This window comes from Coenobita brevimanus, chromosome 60 (assembly GCF_032717465.1).
Source record: "Coenobita brevimanus isolate Jiangsu-jjx chromosome 60, ASM3271746v2, whole genome shotgun sequence".
In the NCBI taxonomy this organism is placed as follows: Eukaryota; Metazoa; Arthropoda; class Malacostraca; order Decapoda; family Coenobitidae; genus Coenobita; species Coenobita brevimanus.
In genome coordinates this window covers 27573916-27589493 of record NC_137013.1, presented here as the reverse complement: position 1 = coordinate 27589493, position 15578 = coordinate 27573916, and the positions used below count along the sequence as shown (strand labels likewise).

The 15578-nt window shown below is 42.6% G+C and overlaps 1 protein-coding gene across 1 annotated transcript in view; it reads left to right on the top strand.

The window, feature by feature from the left end:
- The first annotated feature begins 812 nt into the window (after positions 1 to 812).
- The window catches only part of LOC145403335 (beta-galactosidase-like), a 415229-nt gene continuing 400463 nt past the window's right edge, over positions 813 to 15578 (top strand). The window contains exon 1 of the mRNA XM_080275127.1: positions 813 to 915. Coding sequence (XP_080131253.1) covers positions 844 to 915 — 72 coding nt within the window. The 5' untranslated portion in view covers positions 813 to 843. The remainder of the gene's footprint in view (positions 916 to 15578) is intronic.

The following is a 15578-nucleotide window of genomic DNA, read 5'->3' as shown; positions in this document are numbered from 1 at the left end:
ACGGTCGATGTACATTAAAATTATACGATTAATGTACAGACGCTATGTGTATATAAATAAGTATGTTTGAGATTCTCAGCCTGCCGACGGGGAAAGCGTGCAGTTTTGACGGCGAATTGTCTTGGTGGGGAATGTCCAGGAACCAATAGAAACACTGCGGCAGCGGCACGGATCAGGGAAATTGGTGATAATAGCAGTTGCGCAGTGGAGATGAACGAGTTGGGAGGTTGGAGAAGAGTTCATCGGTTTTAACTTGCGTAATATACCGTGTACTGCATCTGTAGAGTTGTCTTAGGTGAGGAGTAAGACGAAGTAGAAATGCTTTCGCTGAAACAATTTTTTGGTGCATGTTATAAGAAATGTCATGAAAACAAGTTGTCTGTTTACCATAATCCCCACACGATGGTGAGTAGTTATCAAGTTATTAGGTTTTACGGTTATTTAATATAGGATTAAATTGGTGGTGGCGACCATCATCCATTCACTTGTAGTTGCTTACTTTCACCTTCATCACTTTTTGTGTCTACCCTCCTCTCTCTCATTCCCCCACCTTTTAAGTCACTTTTTATTACTCTCTTTTTCAGGTGGCTTTATGTGACAAGTCTAATGGTTTCCTGTTAGTGATCCTACGTGTCAGCAAATGGGTTAACGGAGGGCTAGTGCCCTTCCCGTAAAACAACGAATTCAAAAGATAAGTGGCCACCCCTTACGGGATTATGGCATCTGACTTTAGATAGCTAGAAAAGGAAGAGCCAATGGACGTATGGGTTGTTGTGGTGTGATATTGATAAGAGTTTTCTTTTATTTTTCCAGAAGTGTGATAGAAAACGACTGTAAATCATAATGAAAGGAGGGACTATAAGAAGATGGATTCTCTTCCTCTGGTTGGTCATTGCTATTCTTGGTGGAGTGAAGGTGAGCTTTAAATATTAGCCCCGATAATGTACTGTTTAGTTTAAGCAACAAGTAGATCACACTAGTTCACTTCTTGTTGCTGCAGTTTGTTTTCCATATTTTTCTTATTATTTTTATGGTGGTATATGATTACTTCATGTGAAAGGAGCAGGTGGTGAAGAGGAGGACCTATGCTCCTAAAAGGAAAATAATTATGGAAGTTGAAAAACCAAGCAGTAAGAGATGCCATCTGTAATGTGATGAGTAGAGTTGTGACTTAACAGGAAGCTGTTGTCACAGTGTTAATGAAGAATACAGAGCTCAAGAACAATCCTCTGAGAGTTACTGATTCAATGTGTGGATGGACAAAGGGCCCACCAAGACACAAGGTAACATGGTGGTGGGATGAGGGTGTAGAAGCTACAGTTAAGGAGAAAAGAAGACAATTCCAGGAATGGAAAAGGGTGGTAACAGAGGAATATTTGGGTGCCAAGCATAGGAGTAGAAAGGGGGTATACAGGGAAAACGTTAAGTTTCAGAGACTTTTACTGGATAACTAAGTAACGCATAGAGGAAGAATATGGCATTTAAGGTGACAAATCAGATGAAGATGGAAAACAGATATCATAGGTGAGCAGTGTGTGAAGTTTGATGAAGGAAAGGTAGTCGTAGACAGTAAAGATATTAAAGCACCTGGAGAGATCATTGTAACTGGTTGCTGAATGAGGAGTTTGACAGGAACAGGGAAGGTTTGGAGTCAGCAGATCCAGTGTTTGGCCCTTGGCCTTTGATTGATGCTGCTAGTGTGAGCAAGGCAATAGCTAGGATTCAATTCCCACCGTCACTAACTCAAGAGTTGCCATTGATCGCCAGCTAGTTCAATATGGAAGTCGGGCTACTCATGCAGAGACCACAGAAATCGCATATCTTTAAAAATCTCCCCCGTGATATTTAATGATATACCGTACGTAAGTTCTTCATGATATTATTCTTTAGTAGTTATACTAATTTCCTAGATATGCTTTAATGCGGTAAATGCAGGAAAAAGTTACTATAGCCGCTGTGAAAGCACACCGGGTGTGACAGCATTCATCACATATTTACAAGTTTCTAGCAGCACATTTTGTGTGAAATCCATATAATTTAGCTTTCTGAAACAACAATGCTTCATCTCCAAAATGCTGAAGAATGTCTACAAGGTTTTTCATATGAAAATTGTACAACGTTTAAAGCCGAAATCATGCAGAGACGACACCGCCGGCCGAGATCTGACGATGCCGAGGGCTCCAAAATACCGTACAAAAACTCAGAACAACACGCCAGTGGTGTATCCTGAACAGGGTATTCCTCTAGACTTCAGGAAATACTTCAGTCTAGGCACTGTCCGTTTTTCTCTGCAATGTTTTTCCATGATCTTTGTACAGTAGGTCCAACGGGGCAGCAGACACACGTGAGTTTGTTATTGTTTATAATTGTAACGTACGATCTTCAGCCGTGTCATGCTAATATTTCTTAATGAATAATTGTTACATGTTTCACATAACACTATTTTGTTTTGATTGACACATACATGAAATGGATGTAAAATAAAACTTATCGATATTTAAGGAGGAAAAGAAGAATAACCATCCCCAAACTGAGATGGTAGACTCAGCCCACCATTTCTTTATTTTCCTTGACTATAGTACAGCCTCTCTTCCTTGTAGCAGTGACTAAAATAATGTTGTTATAATTTCTCCCATCCTTTTAGTGACACACGGCACATAAAATGAACGGAGTTTAGTAGACTGACTTTGATATCGAAAATTAAATAATCTGGTGAAGAATGACAGTTTTTCCTTGGTTAGTGACATCGGGAATTGGGGAAGGCAGCAGGTGTGTCTGGGTTGACTACTGAAATGCAGGAGGCCTCAGGGTATGTAGGAGTGGGTTTAGTTTTGGAATTGATAAATACAGTTATAATGAGTGCATTGTCAAAGATGACTTGCTGAAGAGAGTGATTGTAAGTGTGTACAAGGGTAAGGTGATGCCCTGGAAAGAGGAAGTTATAGAGGCGTAAAACTTGTGACCCTGATAATGAAGGTAATGGAGAAAGCCCTAGATGGTGTGGTTGGGGAAACAGTAAATATTGATGAGATGCAGTTTGAGCTTATGCTGGACAAAGGGACTACTGTTAATATATTCATTATGCAACAGCATCAGGGAAAATATATAGTAAAGAAAATGGGAACTGTTTTTGTTGATTTAACGAAGGCTTTTGACAGTCCCCAGGGAGGTGATGAAGTGGACAATGAGAAAGCTTGGGATAAAGAATTGACTGGCTAGAGTGATTACCATATGGCTATATATGCATGATGAGATTTCTTTGAGTGTTGACGTGCATCAGGGGTTACTCCTAAGAAATGGACTTTGTGTTGATTGCAGCGAATGAAAAAGAGGCAGAGGAGAAATTTAGGAAGTGAAGAGATGGAATGGGGTCCAAGGGCTTGGGAGTAAATGCAGATAAAACAGAAGTGATGATCTCTTGGTCTGGTGGCGTTATATTCTTTCAAAGAAGAAGGAGAGTGGCTATGTGCAGGTTGCCACAAAGATGTGTGAAGTATTTGTGATTAGTGGGTGCATAAGAAATGTTGTAGTATTAAAGGTAGACTGCGAGACAGTGCTGATTTCGTGAGTGCAATGTGTCGGGGAGAGCATGTACGGTAGAGATTGTCAGACATGAAAGGATTGATCTTGCTGGTGAATCTCTTGAATGTGTGATGAGGTAGACTGTGAGATGATGCTAATTTCATGTGTGCAGTGTGTTGGAGAGAGCATGTAGAGATTTTCAGGCCTGAAAGGACTGATCTGATTGGTAAGTCTTTTGAGTGTGTGAAAGCATTTTGTTACTTGGGGGATATGTTATTTGCTGGAGGTGAGGCAGGAGCTAGCATTGTTGCTAGGTTAAGGAGTGGTTGGAGGAAGTTGAGGGAGCAAGATTTTCACTAGAAATCTGTGCAGCATGTGGGGTGAAGAGAAGACGAAAGAGGGTGCAAGGAACAGCATGGTGGAATGAAGAGGTGAGGCAAGCTGTGGCACAGAAGAAGAAAAAGCATATCGTAACCCTCATAAAGAAACTGCCCTAGTCATTTTTTCTATTTTTTGGGAAATCGAAAGAAAAGTGTCTCATTTTCTTAATTTTCAATGACTTAGGCAGAAACTTGAGGTGCATTTTGGACCACTCACACCCTAGACCTTGTAAAGGCAGCTGTACCAATAGGTACGCCACATGATGAAAAACTGAATTAGGCAAAAATCCAGAAAGCAACAAAAAATGACTTAGGCAGTTTCTTTATGAGGGTGACGATATACCATTGTAAATGGATGGTAAGCACAGGCATGGAGGAAGTTGAGAGATGGAAGAGAGAATTACATGAAGAGAAGAAGAAGAGAGAGGTGAAAAGATTTGTAAGAGAGTAAGAAGAGAGTGGGTGGTGAATTTGGAAGGAATTTAAGTGTAAAGTGGAGGGAATGTGAGAAAATGTTCTGGAAGGAGGTAAAGAGAGTTAGACAGGGCGATCGGGTGATAAAGAAGTATCGTAAGTTAGGGAATTAAAGATAAAAACGTTAGATTGATAGTGGAGAAAGGAGAAAAAGTGAGCAGATGGAGGGAACACTGTAGGGAACTGTTAAACATAGAGAATAAAAATAATGCGATTGTAAGTGGCCGGGGGATGGCTGGGAGAAGGATGGAGGGAGATATCAGTAGGATGGAATAGTGAAAGCAATAAAGAAAGTCAGAATGGGGAAAGCCCTGGGAACTGATGGAGTGTGTGATGAAATGCTGAAGCATGTGGGAGAGATATTAGTAGAATGGATGTGGAGGATGTGCAGGGCTCTTGTTTGGCAAGCCACAGCTTGCAAATGCGAGTATTTTTTCCCTTCGGCGAACAAATTTTACATGCAAGTCGTCTTTTGGCGAGGAGAAAGTACATCCGCTTCAAAACCCAGTAAACTACAAAATAAGTACATCTCACTTAAATAAACAAGAAGCATGTTATGATCCATTATTAAGTCTTTCCCTGTTACCATTGTGAATGTTTTAAAGCTCATTATATGATTCTAATCATTACAATGTGTAAATATATTTATTGCTCGTAAAATATTTTGCCTCGTAGTCAGTTTGGCTATTAAAAAGTTATTTGGCTCGTAAATCTGAAACCTTAGGAGTGAAATGGCTCCCAACCATTGGCAGTTAACAAGAGCCCTGATGTGCAGATTGGCCTGGGAGGAAGATAGAGTCTCGGAGGATTGGAAGTATGGTGCAGCCATATCCTTTTGTCTGGCGCATCGATAACTGGAGCTTTGCTAGACTGAACACAAGAAATAGGGGAGCAATCTCACAATCCAAACAGTTTGAATGTCCGTCGCCTCACTGCTCCGACACCCCGCCTTTCCAAAGGTTTGAAACGAGGCTCTCCCGGTCCTCCCTTCCTCCTTCCATCCCCTCTCTTTGCCCCCCCCTGTCTGTCCTCTATCCCCAACCACACAGCACTGCCAGGCATCTCTCCCTCCCTGTCCCCCTGCCCTCCCCCACCCCTGGTTGTCTCCCTCTCCATCCCCCCTCCCTCTCCCACCCCCACCTGTCTCCCATGTGTGTGTGTGTGTGTGTGTGTGTGTGTGTGTGTGTGTGTACCTGGTTCTGATACATAGGAAATCAGCAGTGCTTGTGAGGTCCCGTCTCTGTTTTTCGATAAGTCAAATTTTGCTTTGAACTTGTTTTAGTTTTTTGACTGGATGATCTCTTTGTCCAGGCTATTCCACAGGTCTGTGCATCTGTATGGAAAACTGTATTTCTTGATATCCTTCAAGCAGCTAGGCTTTTTCAGTTTCTGTGTCCTTATGTTGCTCTCCCATCCCATACAAACAGATCTATGTCAATTTTTTATACTCCCATCATGGCCCTGAACACTGCAATCATGTCACCCATCTCTCTCCTTTCTTCTGAGGAAGGCTGATCTAGTTTTTCCAGCCTTTCCCTATGTGTCGGATCTGCCAGGCTAGGGACCATCTTCGATGCTGTTCTTCGTATTCTCTCAATCTTGTTTATATCTTTCTTTTTATGTGGAGACTACACTGCTGTCGCATAATCCAACCTGGGGCAGATCATGGTCACTATCAATTTTTTCATCATCTCATCCATGTAATGAAATGCTGCTCTTATGTTAGTTAAGAGAGTATATGTCTCTCTAACTATCTTGTTAATGTGTTTTTCATGTGACAAATTATCCTATACCAGCACTTCCAAATCCTTCTCTTCTCTCACTTTTGTGATTAGTTTATTACACATCAGGTAATTCAGTGATGATCTCTTGGTACTTTTACCCATTTCCAATATTTTACATTTTTGTGCTCTGAATTTCATTTCCCACATCTGGCTCCAGTCTTGAATCCTATCCAGGTCCTCCTGCAGCATTTTATAGCCTTCTTCAACTTCTACTCTCCTCGTGATCTTTGCATCGTCAGCAAACAGATTTGCACAACAGTTCTTTCCATCTACCGTATCGTTTACGTAAATCAGGAATATTTCAGGTGCTGACACCAAGCCGTGTAAGACTCCACGTGTTACTTTCCTCCATCCAAACGTACTGTCTTTTATTACTGTCCTCATTTGTCTGTCTCGTAAGAAGTCTCTCATCTTCTCTAAGAGGTTCCCCATCAGTCCTCCTATGTGTTCCAGTTTCCACATTAGTTGCTTATGGGATACCTTAAAGCCTTTCTCCAAATCTAAATGCACACAATCCACCCAACTATCTCTTTTCTGTAGCATGTCTGTCGCCCATGAGTAGAAGCTCAATAAGTTGGGAACACATGACCTTCCATTCCTGAATCCAGACTGACTTTTTTCCAAAATGTCCATCTCCTCCAGATATTTTATCCTTCTGGCTTTCAGGATTTTCTTGCACAATTTTGCAGCCATACTGGTCAGGGACACTGGTTTATAATTCAGTGGTTTTTCCTTGTTCCCTCCCTTATAAAGTGGAACCACACTGGCTCTCTTCCATTCCGAGGCATTTTCCCTTCTTTCAGGGAACACACAAAGAAACCATGAATCTTATCCACCAGTTGCCCTCTGCGTTCCTTAATTATCCAGTTAGAGATTCTGTCTGGGCCTGGGGCCTTCCTCACATCTTGAATTTCCAGTAATTTGTAAAATTCTTGCACTTCAACTTTTACATCTTTTAACACTATATTTCTAGTCACTCCCTCCTCCTCCACAAAATCACTTCCTCTAGTGAAGACTGATTGGAAGCATTTGTTCATTATTTCAGCTTGTGTTACTGCATCTTTATAGACATTTCCTTCTACTTTCAGCTTATCGATTCCTTACTTTTTGTTTCAGTTTGCTATTAACAAACCTGTAAGACAATTTAGGTTCTTCCTTACATTTGTCAACTGTATCTTTTTCAAGGTTTCTTTCTTCCCCTCCATGTATTCTTGTACAGTATATTCATTTCAGCATGGTGGACTGAAGAGGTGAAACAGGCTGTGGCACAAAAGAAGAAAGCATACAATGAATGGATGAGAAATAGGGGTGTGGAAGAGATTGAGAGGTGGAAGAGAGAGTTAACTGTAGAAAGAAAGAGAGAGGTGAAAAGATTAGTAAGAGAGAGTAAGAAGAGAGTGGATGAGGAATTTGGAAGGAATTTGAGTGTAAAGTGTAGAGACTGTAAGAAAATGTTCTGGAGAGAGGTGAAAAGAGTAAGACAGGGTGGAAGTGAAGTTAGCAGAGGAGTGAAAGATAAAAATGGTAGATTACTAGTGGAGAAGGGAGAAAAAGTGAGCAGATGGAGAGAACACTTTAAGGAATTGTTGAACGTAGAGGATGGAAGTAATGCGAGTATAAGTGGCTGGGGAATGGCTGGGAGAAGGAGGGAGGTGAGAAGACAGGAAGAAATCAGTAGGATAGAAGTTGTGGAAGCAATGAAGAAAGTTAAATCAGGGAAAGCCCCAGGAATTGATGGAGTGTGTGGTGAAATGCTGAAGCATGGGGGAGAGATAGTAGTAGAATGGATGTGGAAGATGTGCAGATTGGCCTGGGAGGAAGGTAGAGTCCCGGAGGATTGGAAGTCAGGTATAATTATTCCCTTGTACAAAGGAAAAGGGGAAAAAGAAGTGTGTGGTAATCATAGGGGCATTTGTCTTCTTAGTATAATAGGAAAAGTGTATGATAGGATACTTATTGACAGAGTTAGAGAAAGAACAGAGAAATTAGTTGGAGAAGAACAGGGAGGCTTTAGGAAGGGAAGAGGTTGTGTAGATCAGATATTCATTCTCAGATCTTAAGTGGAAAAGTTTCTAGAGAAGGGAAAGAAGTTGTATGCAGCTTTCATGGATTTGGAGAAAGCATATGACAGGGTAGATAGACTAGGATTGTGGAAAGTGTTAAGAATATATGGAGTACATGGGAAGTTGTTGAATGCTGTGAAGAGTATGTACGATGGTGTGAAGGCTGCAGTGCGTGTGGATGGTGAACTAAGTGAATTTTTCTCTTTGCAAGTTGGGTTGAAACAGGAATGTGTCATGTCTCCATGGTTGTTCAATCTGTACATGGATGGGGTAATAAAAGAGGTACAAGGTAGGGTAGTGGATGTTGGAGTGTCCCTGGTGAGAGAGGATAGTGTTTGGAAACTCCCTGTACTGTTGTTTGCAGATGATACTGTGTTGTTGAGTGAAGACGAAGGGGAGCTGCAAGGCTTGGTGGATGAGTTTGAGAGAGTGTGTAAGAAACGGAATCTAAAGGTGAATGTAGGGAAGAGTAAAGTGATGGTCTTTGAGAGAGGTGAAGTCAGTGAATGTACAGCGAGGTTGGATGGTGAGGAATTGGAAAATGTGAGTACGTTTAAGTACTTGGGTAGTGTGATGAGTAAGGATGGAGGTTTGGATGGTGAAGTGCTTGAAAGGGTACAGCAGGGAAGAAAGGTTGCTGGTTCTTTGAAAGCAGTGATAAGAAACAGGGAAGTGAGCATGGAAGTGAAAAAGTTACTACATGACAGTATTGTGATACCAACTCTAACGTATTTAAGTGAAGCTTGGACGTTGTTGGAAGGACACAAGTCAAGAGTGAGAGCAGTGGAAATGAGTTATTTAAGAGGAGCCTGTGGAGTCACATGGAGAGACAGCCTGACGAATGAGGATATAAAGGAGCGTTGTGGTGTGGATGTGATAGGAAGCGTTATGAGGAACACACTGAGGTGGTTTGGCCATGTGGAGAGGATGGAGGGTGAAAGACTGACGAAGAGAGTGTATGTGAGTGAGGTGGAGGGGGAAAGAGGGAGGGGGAGGCCGAGGACGAGATGGAGGGATGGGGTGGAGAGGTATATGAGAGAGGGGGGTGTGAGTTGGGAGCAGGGGAGTGAAATGGCGGGGGACAGGGCGACTTGGAGGCTATTTGTTTGTGGCCACCCCAAACGGGATTGAGGCGTCTGGCAATAGATAGATAGATAGACCTCTCTTTCTCCATTTGTTCCATTCTTTATTGCTTTTTTTTTCTAACATACACCTTTTGTTGAACAAGTCATTTGTCCAGTTCACTTTTTCACTAACTTTTGGCACATTCTTTTCCACACCCGTATTATAGAAGTCTAGAAAGATATCCCACATCTTCTGTATCTCTCTTGTTTCCCTGAATTCTCGCTTATCCGCTTTTTAAAAAAATTTTCTCAGTCCTGTAAAGTTTGTTTTCCCAAAGTTGTATCCTTCACGCCTGTATAGCTCATCTCTTGTCCCCCCATTTCTATCTGTCGTTTGGAATTCTGTCTTTACATGATCACTTTTTCCTGTAGGATACAGATCTTTCAGAGATTCAGTTACATTAGGTTTTTTGGTTAGAATTAACTCTAGTCTTGGTTGTGTGTCATAACCTCTAACCTTGTCTCTTCTTTGACCCATTGAATCATTGCATTGTTTATTGCTATATTTAACAGTATACTGCCCCAAGAATCTTTACTGAGTCCCACTCCTCCGAGTTTACCTCTTTACAATTAAAGTCACCCATGAGGATTATGTTGTTGCTTTTCTCAGTCACTTTCTGTACTGTACGTATCTAACCATGTCCGACAACATCTGATATTCCTCCTCCTCATTCCATGTCCTTATCTTTGGGGGGACATATGCTACTGTGATGTCTTTCTTGCCTTTCCCTCTGGTTTTTATTACCATGTTTATCTCTTCAGCACTATTTTCTCCCTGTTCCACACTATCCACATTTGGGCTGTTTTTCATTGCTGTCATCACTCCTCCCATTTTTTCTTTTCTATCTCTTCTCCATAGTTTGTATTTCCCTTCTCGCATTTGGATTGTTTAACAGTATACTGCCCCATGAATCTTTACTGAGTCCCACTTCTCCCAATTTACCTCCTTACAATTAAAGTCACCCATCAGTATTATGTTGTTGCTTTTCTCAGTCACATTCTGTAGGTATCTAACCATGTCCGACAACATCTGATATTCCTCCTCGTTCCATGTCCATATCTTTGGGGGGACATATGCTACTGCGATGTCTCTCTTGCCTTTCCCTCTGGTTTTTATTACCATGTTTATCACTTCAACACTATTTTGTCCCTGTTCCACACTGTCCACATTTAGGCTGTTTTTTGCTGCTGTCATCACTTCTCCTCCCGTTTTTTCTTTTCAATCTCTTCTCCATAGTTTGTATATCCCATCTCCCATTTGGATTTCAGTATTCTTTCCTAGCTTGGTCTCTACAAAGCACATAATGTCTGGCTCAGTTACCCTCAAGAAATCGTCTGTTTCTAGACTTGCTGAGATTAGACCATCTGCATTAGCATTTGCCACTTTCAGTCTTTTTTTTTTTTTTTTTTTTTTACCACTTCCTCAATTTCTGATCCATAACTCTCCAATAGAACTCTTGTCTTCTCTTCCTCCGTTCTCTGGTCGTTTTTTTCCTTCACTTCCTTAACTATCTATCTATCTATCTATAGCCCAACGCCCTAATCCCACAAAGGGTGGCCGCACACAAAACACCTCCAAGTTGCCCTGTCACCCACCATTTGACTACCCTTCACCCAACTCACTCCCCCCTCCCTCATACACCTCTCAACTCCATCCCTTCAGCTCATCCTTGGTCTACCCCTCCCTCTCCCTCCCTCCACCTCACCTGCATACACCCTCTTAGTCAGTCTTTCATTCTCCATTCTCTCCATATGTCCAAACCAGCTCAGTGTATTTCTCCTAATCTTCTCAGCCACATCCACATCCACATCCACCCCACAACGTTCCATCACTTCTTCATTCGTCAACCTGTCCCTCCATGTCACTCCACATGCTCCTCTCTAGTGACTCATTTCCACTGCTCTCACTCTTGACTTGTTCCCCTCTTGCAAGGTCCATGCCTTGCTTCCATGCATCAGGGTAGGGATCACAATACTATCATGCAGTGACATCTTAACTTCCATACTCACCTCCCTATTTCTCATCACTGCTTTCAGTGAACCAACAACTTTCCTTCCCTGCTGTACCCTTTCACGCACTTCATCCCCCAAAGTTCCATCCTTACTCATCACACTACCCAAGTTCTAGAATGCACTCACATTCTACATATCCTCACCATCCAACCTCACTGTACATTCTGTGACTTCATTCCTTTCAAACACAGTAACTTTACTCTTGTTTACATTAACTTTCAGATTCCTCTTCCTACACACTGTCCCTAATTCATTCACCAAACCTTGCAACTCCCATTCATCTCCACACAATAATACTGTATCATCAGCAAACAGCAACACTGGAATCTTCCAAATCTCACCCTCATTCATTAGAGCCACCCCCACATCCACTGCCCTACATTGCACCTCCTTTACAACCCCATCCATGAATATATTAAACAGCCATGGAGACATCACACATCCCTGTTTCAGTCCCATATTGAGATCAAAGAACTCACTCAGCTCACCATCCACTCACACCATAGCCCTAGCTCCTTCGTACATACTCTTCACAGCACTCAACAATTTCCTCTCCACTCCAAATATTTTTAATACCTTCCACATACCTTGCCTATCTATTCTGTCATAAACTTTCTCCAAGTCCATGAAGGCAGCATACACTTTCTTTCCCTTCTCTAGATACTTCTCCACTAAACATCTTAGAACAAATATCTGATCTACACACCCTTTTCCCTTCCTAAATCCACATTGTTCTTCTCCAACTAACTCCTCTGTCATATGCCTAACCCTATCAATGAGTATTCTACCATATATTTTTCCAGTCACACTAAGAAGGCAAATACCCCTATGGTTACCACATAATTCTCTCCCCCCTTTTCCTTTGTATAAAGGAACAATTATACCTGATTTCCAGTCCTCCAGAACCCTTCCCTCTTCCCAAGCCAATCTACACAACTTCCATATCCACTGCACACCCCCATACTTCAGCATTTCACCACACACTCCATCAATTCCTGGGGCCTTTCCCATCTTGATCTTCTTCATTGCTTCCACTACTTCCTCCCTACTGATCTCTTCCTCCCTCCTCTCATCTCTTCTTCTCCCAGCCATTCCCCAACCACTTATACTCACACTGCTATCACTCTTTACATTCAGGAAATCCTCAGAGTGCTCCTTCCATCTCCTCAATTTCTCTCTCTTCTCCACCAACAATCTATTATTCCTATCTTTCACTCCCCTACTATTTCCCCTTTCACGCTGCCTTACTTTCTTTACCTCCTTCCAAAACAATTTCTTACTCTCCCTCCATTTCACACTCAGAGTTCTCCCAAATTCTTCATCCACTGTCTTCTTATTCTCCTTCACCTTAACAAGTTCCTTTATTTTAGCACTCTCTTCCTCATTTGCATCTCTTCTTATCCAGGAATTTTTGAACCCCTCCTTATCTGCTAGTTTCCAAGTCTTGTTGATTTTTTCATTTACTGTGACCTGAAGTTGAAATTTTACTTTTAAGTAGCCTTGCTGCTCCCTTCACATATTTTCCCAGCCTAAACACTTCTTTGATCTCCTCTTGGGCTTCGTCCTTCCATAACTATTGATGCTATTTCCTTCATCCATCTCACTTCTTCCTTTATTCTTTCAGATCTCACCGACATTGGTTTTCTTTCAAGCCTGAGATAATCATGCATTTTTTCTTGTCTGCTGCATCTCTTGTCAAGTGATTCTTTACTTTTTAGTACCTTCACCACTTCCTTCTCCACCTTCTCCTGGCTTTCCTTTCTCTGTTGTTTTAAAATCTCCCTAAAACTTATTTTATCTTCCGTATGAGTTTTCTTACCCCCCTTGTGGTGTTCTTGGATTTCCATATGTTCCTCGTGCATCGTTTCAATTTCATGCTCATCACATTTACATTTCATCTTGTCCCTTTCCCCCTCCAGCCTCTTATTTTCCTATTTAAGCTGTTTTATTTCGCTTGTGTCTGGTTCATTACTCGCGTTTAACCCCTTAACCGTGGGGCGTCACTTTCGTGACGCTCGGCCACAATGGATCATACCGCGGGGCGTCACTTTTGTGATTCTGTGTTATTTTGAATTCACCCGGGCTCTCAAGTGGTGGCTTGTATCATCTATCAGTACTGCCAATGTCCAACACTAGTCAGCACTCCAAATCTCATCTGTACTCCCATCCATTGTTGACATTTTAGCGATTTTCCCCCCTTTTTGACTCCCCTCCCTACCTGCCCTCCATTACCCTGTCCTCTCACCTCCCACGCCGCGCTGCGCTAAGCAAATTTCCCCCAGATTTTTCCACAGATTTCATCCATTGAAATAAGCCCTATGCCCTATACTTATACAAAATAATATATACCCCCCAAAAATAAGGTAAGTGATAGTGTTATACACCAGGAATTGGCTAATTATCACCTGACAACACCTCACGTGCATTCATTCGCTACATTACCATGGTAATTTCCCCTTTGAATTATGCCTTGTAATCGATGTCTGTAATAAAGATATATATCAGAAAGGAAGGGAGAAGCCTAAGTGACATTTACATTCACCTGGAACTACCTATTTCTTTACGTATTGCCAAGATTTTCTACCAATAAAATATTAGCATGTAAGTTAGCAGCAGTCAGCCTCATTGTCATTGTCAACCCTTGCCTTCTCAGATAATCCGCAGCATTTAGTTCCTTGTCCTCCGCTGTGGTCAAACCATGTCGCACTCGCGCCCCGCCATTTCTGCTGCTTCTGCGCCCATTGCAAAGGGCCCCGTGACCTCTTCCCCCATAAAAAGTCGTGAGGGAAGCAGGAAAGGACTTAGTGACTCTGCAGTGGCACGTGAACTGGCAGAATTGTCCATGGTGATGATGGATAGTGATTTTGACGATTCGGGTGAATCGTGTGATGAGCCGGGGAAGGTAATCGTGCCAGAAAGTGCTAGTACGAGTGCTTCAGTGTCGGAAGTTATCCCTAGCTCCAAGGGAAAGGAGCCGTTAGTGCAGCAAGGGAAGGAATTTGGGAAGGGAGTGAAAAGGCGGCGTGTTAGCCCCAGAACAATGCCCCCGCGTGACCCAGCCCACCATGAGTCCCGAGTTGATTCACCTCCCCATTCCCCAAGCCCCTCTTCACTCATTTCTTCCTCTTCGTCTGCTGAGTTATCTCCGGAGTCTTCGTCGTCGGAGTCACCACCAGCATCAACAGTGAAGGCAGGCCGTAGAGGAAGAGGTAAATCCCGGACTGGTAAAAGTAGAGTTGGTAGTAGAGTAAGGGCTGCTAGTGCTGTACGGCAACCCAGGGTCAGTGCGAGTGACTTTGAACGGGGTAAATCTTCCTCACAGACTCCCACCACCACCACCCACCTTACACCGCCACGACAGGGAATCCTGGATGCCTTTGCGTGGGCGGAAGGGTCCAATTTTGTGCCTGAACATTTAGTTTTTGATGAGAGCTCCTCAGGAGTTCAGCCTGCCTTCACTATTGACGATAATGCTGAGTGAGTGGACTACCTTTTGGCCTTCCTAGATGACGAAGTCATGCAGCACATATGTGATGAGACCAACAGGTATGAATCACAACGTGCTGCAAGTGGTACAGGTGCAGCCAAGATGCAACAGTGGTCCATGCTGGGAGTGCAGGAGCTGTATGTGTTCTTTGCCCTCATGCTTCTCATGCCACACTCAAAGAAGCATGAGTTGGAAGAATGCTGGTCCATGGACCCCTTACTACCCTCACCCACCTTCAATAAGTACATGGCCAGAGATCGCTTCCGGAACATCATGGGAAACCTGCACTTTGCCGACAACGATGTACCTTCCCAAACCGACCCACTCTGGAAGATCCGGGAGATTCTGAGCAGAATGAAGGATAAGTTTATGTCATTCTTCTACCCCTTTCAGAAGGTTGTCATTGACGAATCCTTGGTTTTGTTCAGAGGACGTCTTCGGTTTGTTCAGTACATTCCAAGAAAATGCCATCGCTTTGGAATTAAGTTCTTTGTACTGTGCGACTGTAAGACGGGGTACATCCTTGACTTCGTCATTTATTCAGCCAGCACTGTCGATCTGGATAAAACACACCCCCTTGGCTTCTCAGGCTGTGTAGTGAAAGTGCTCCTTGAAAAGTATTTTGGTGGGAATCATGTGCTGTATACAGACAACTATTATACAGCACTGAAACTTGCCAAATACCTTTCTGAGGACGGCATTGGCTCCTGCGGCACTGTCAAAAGTAATCG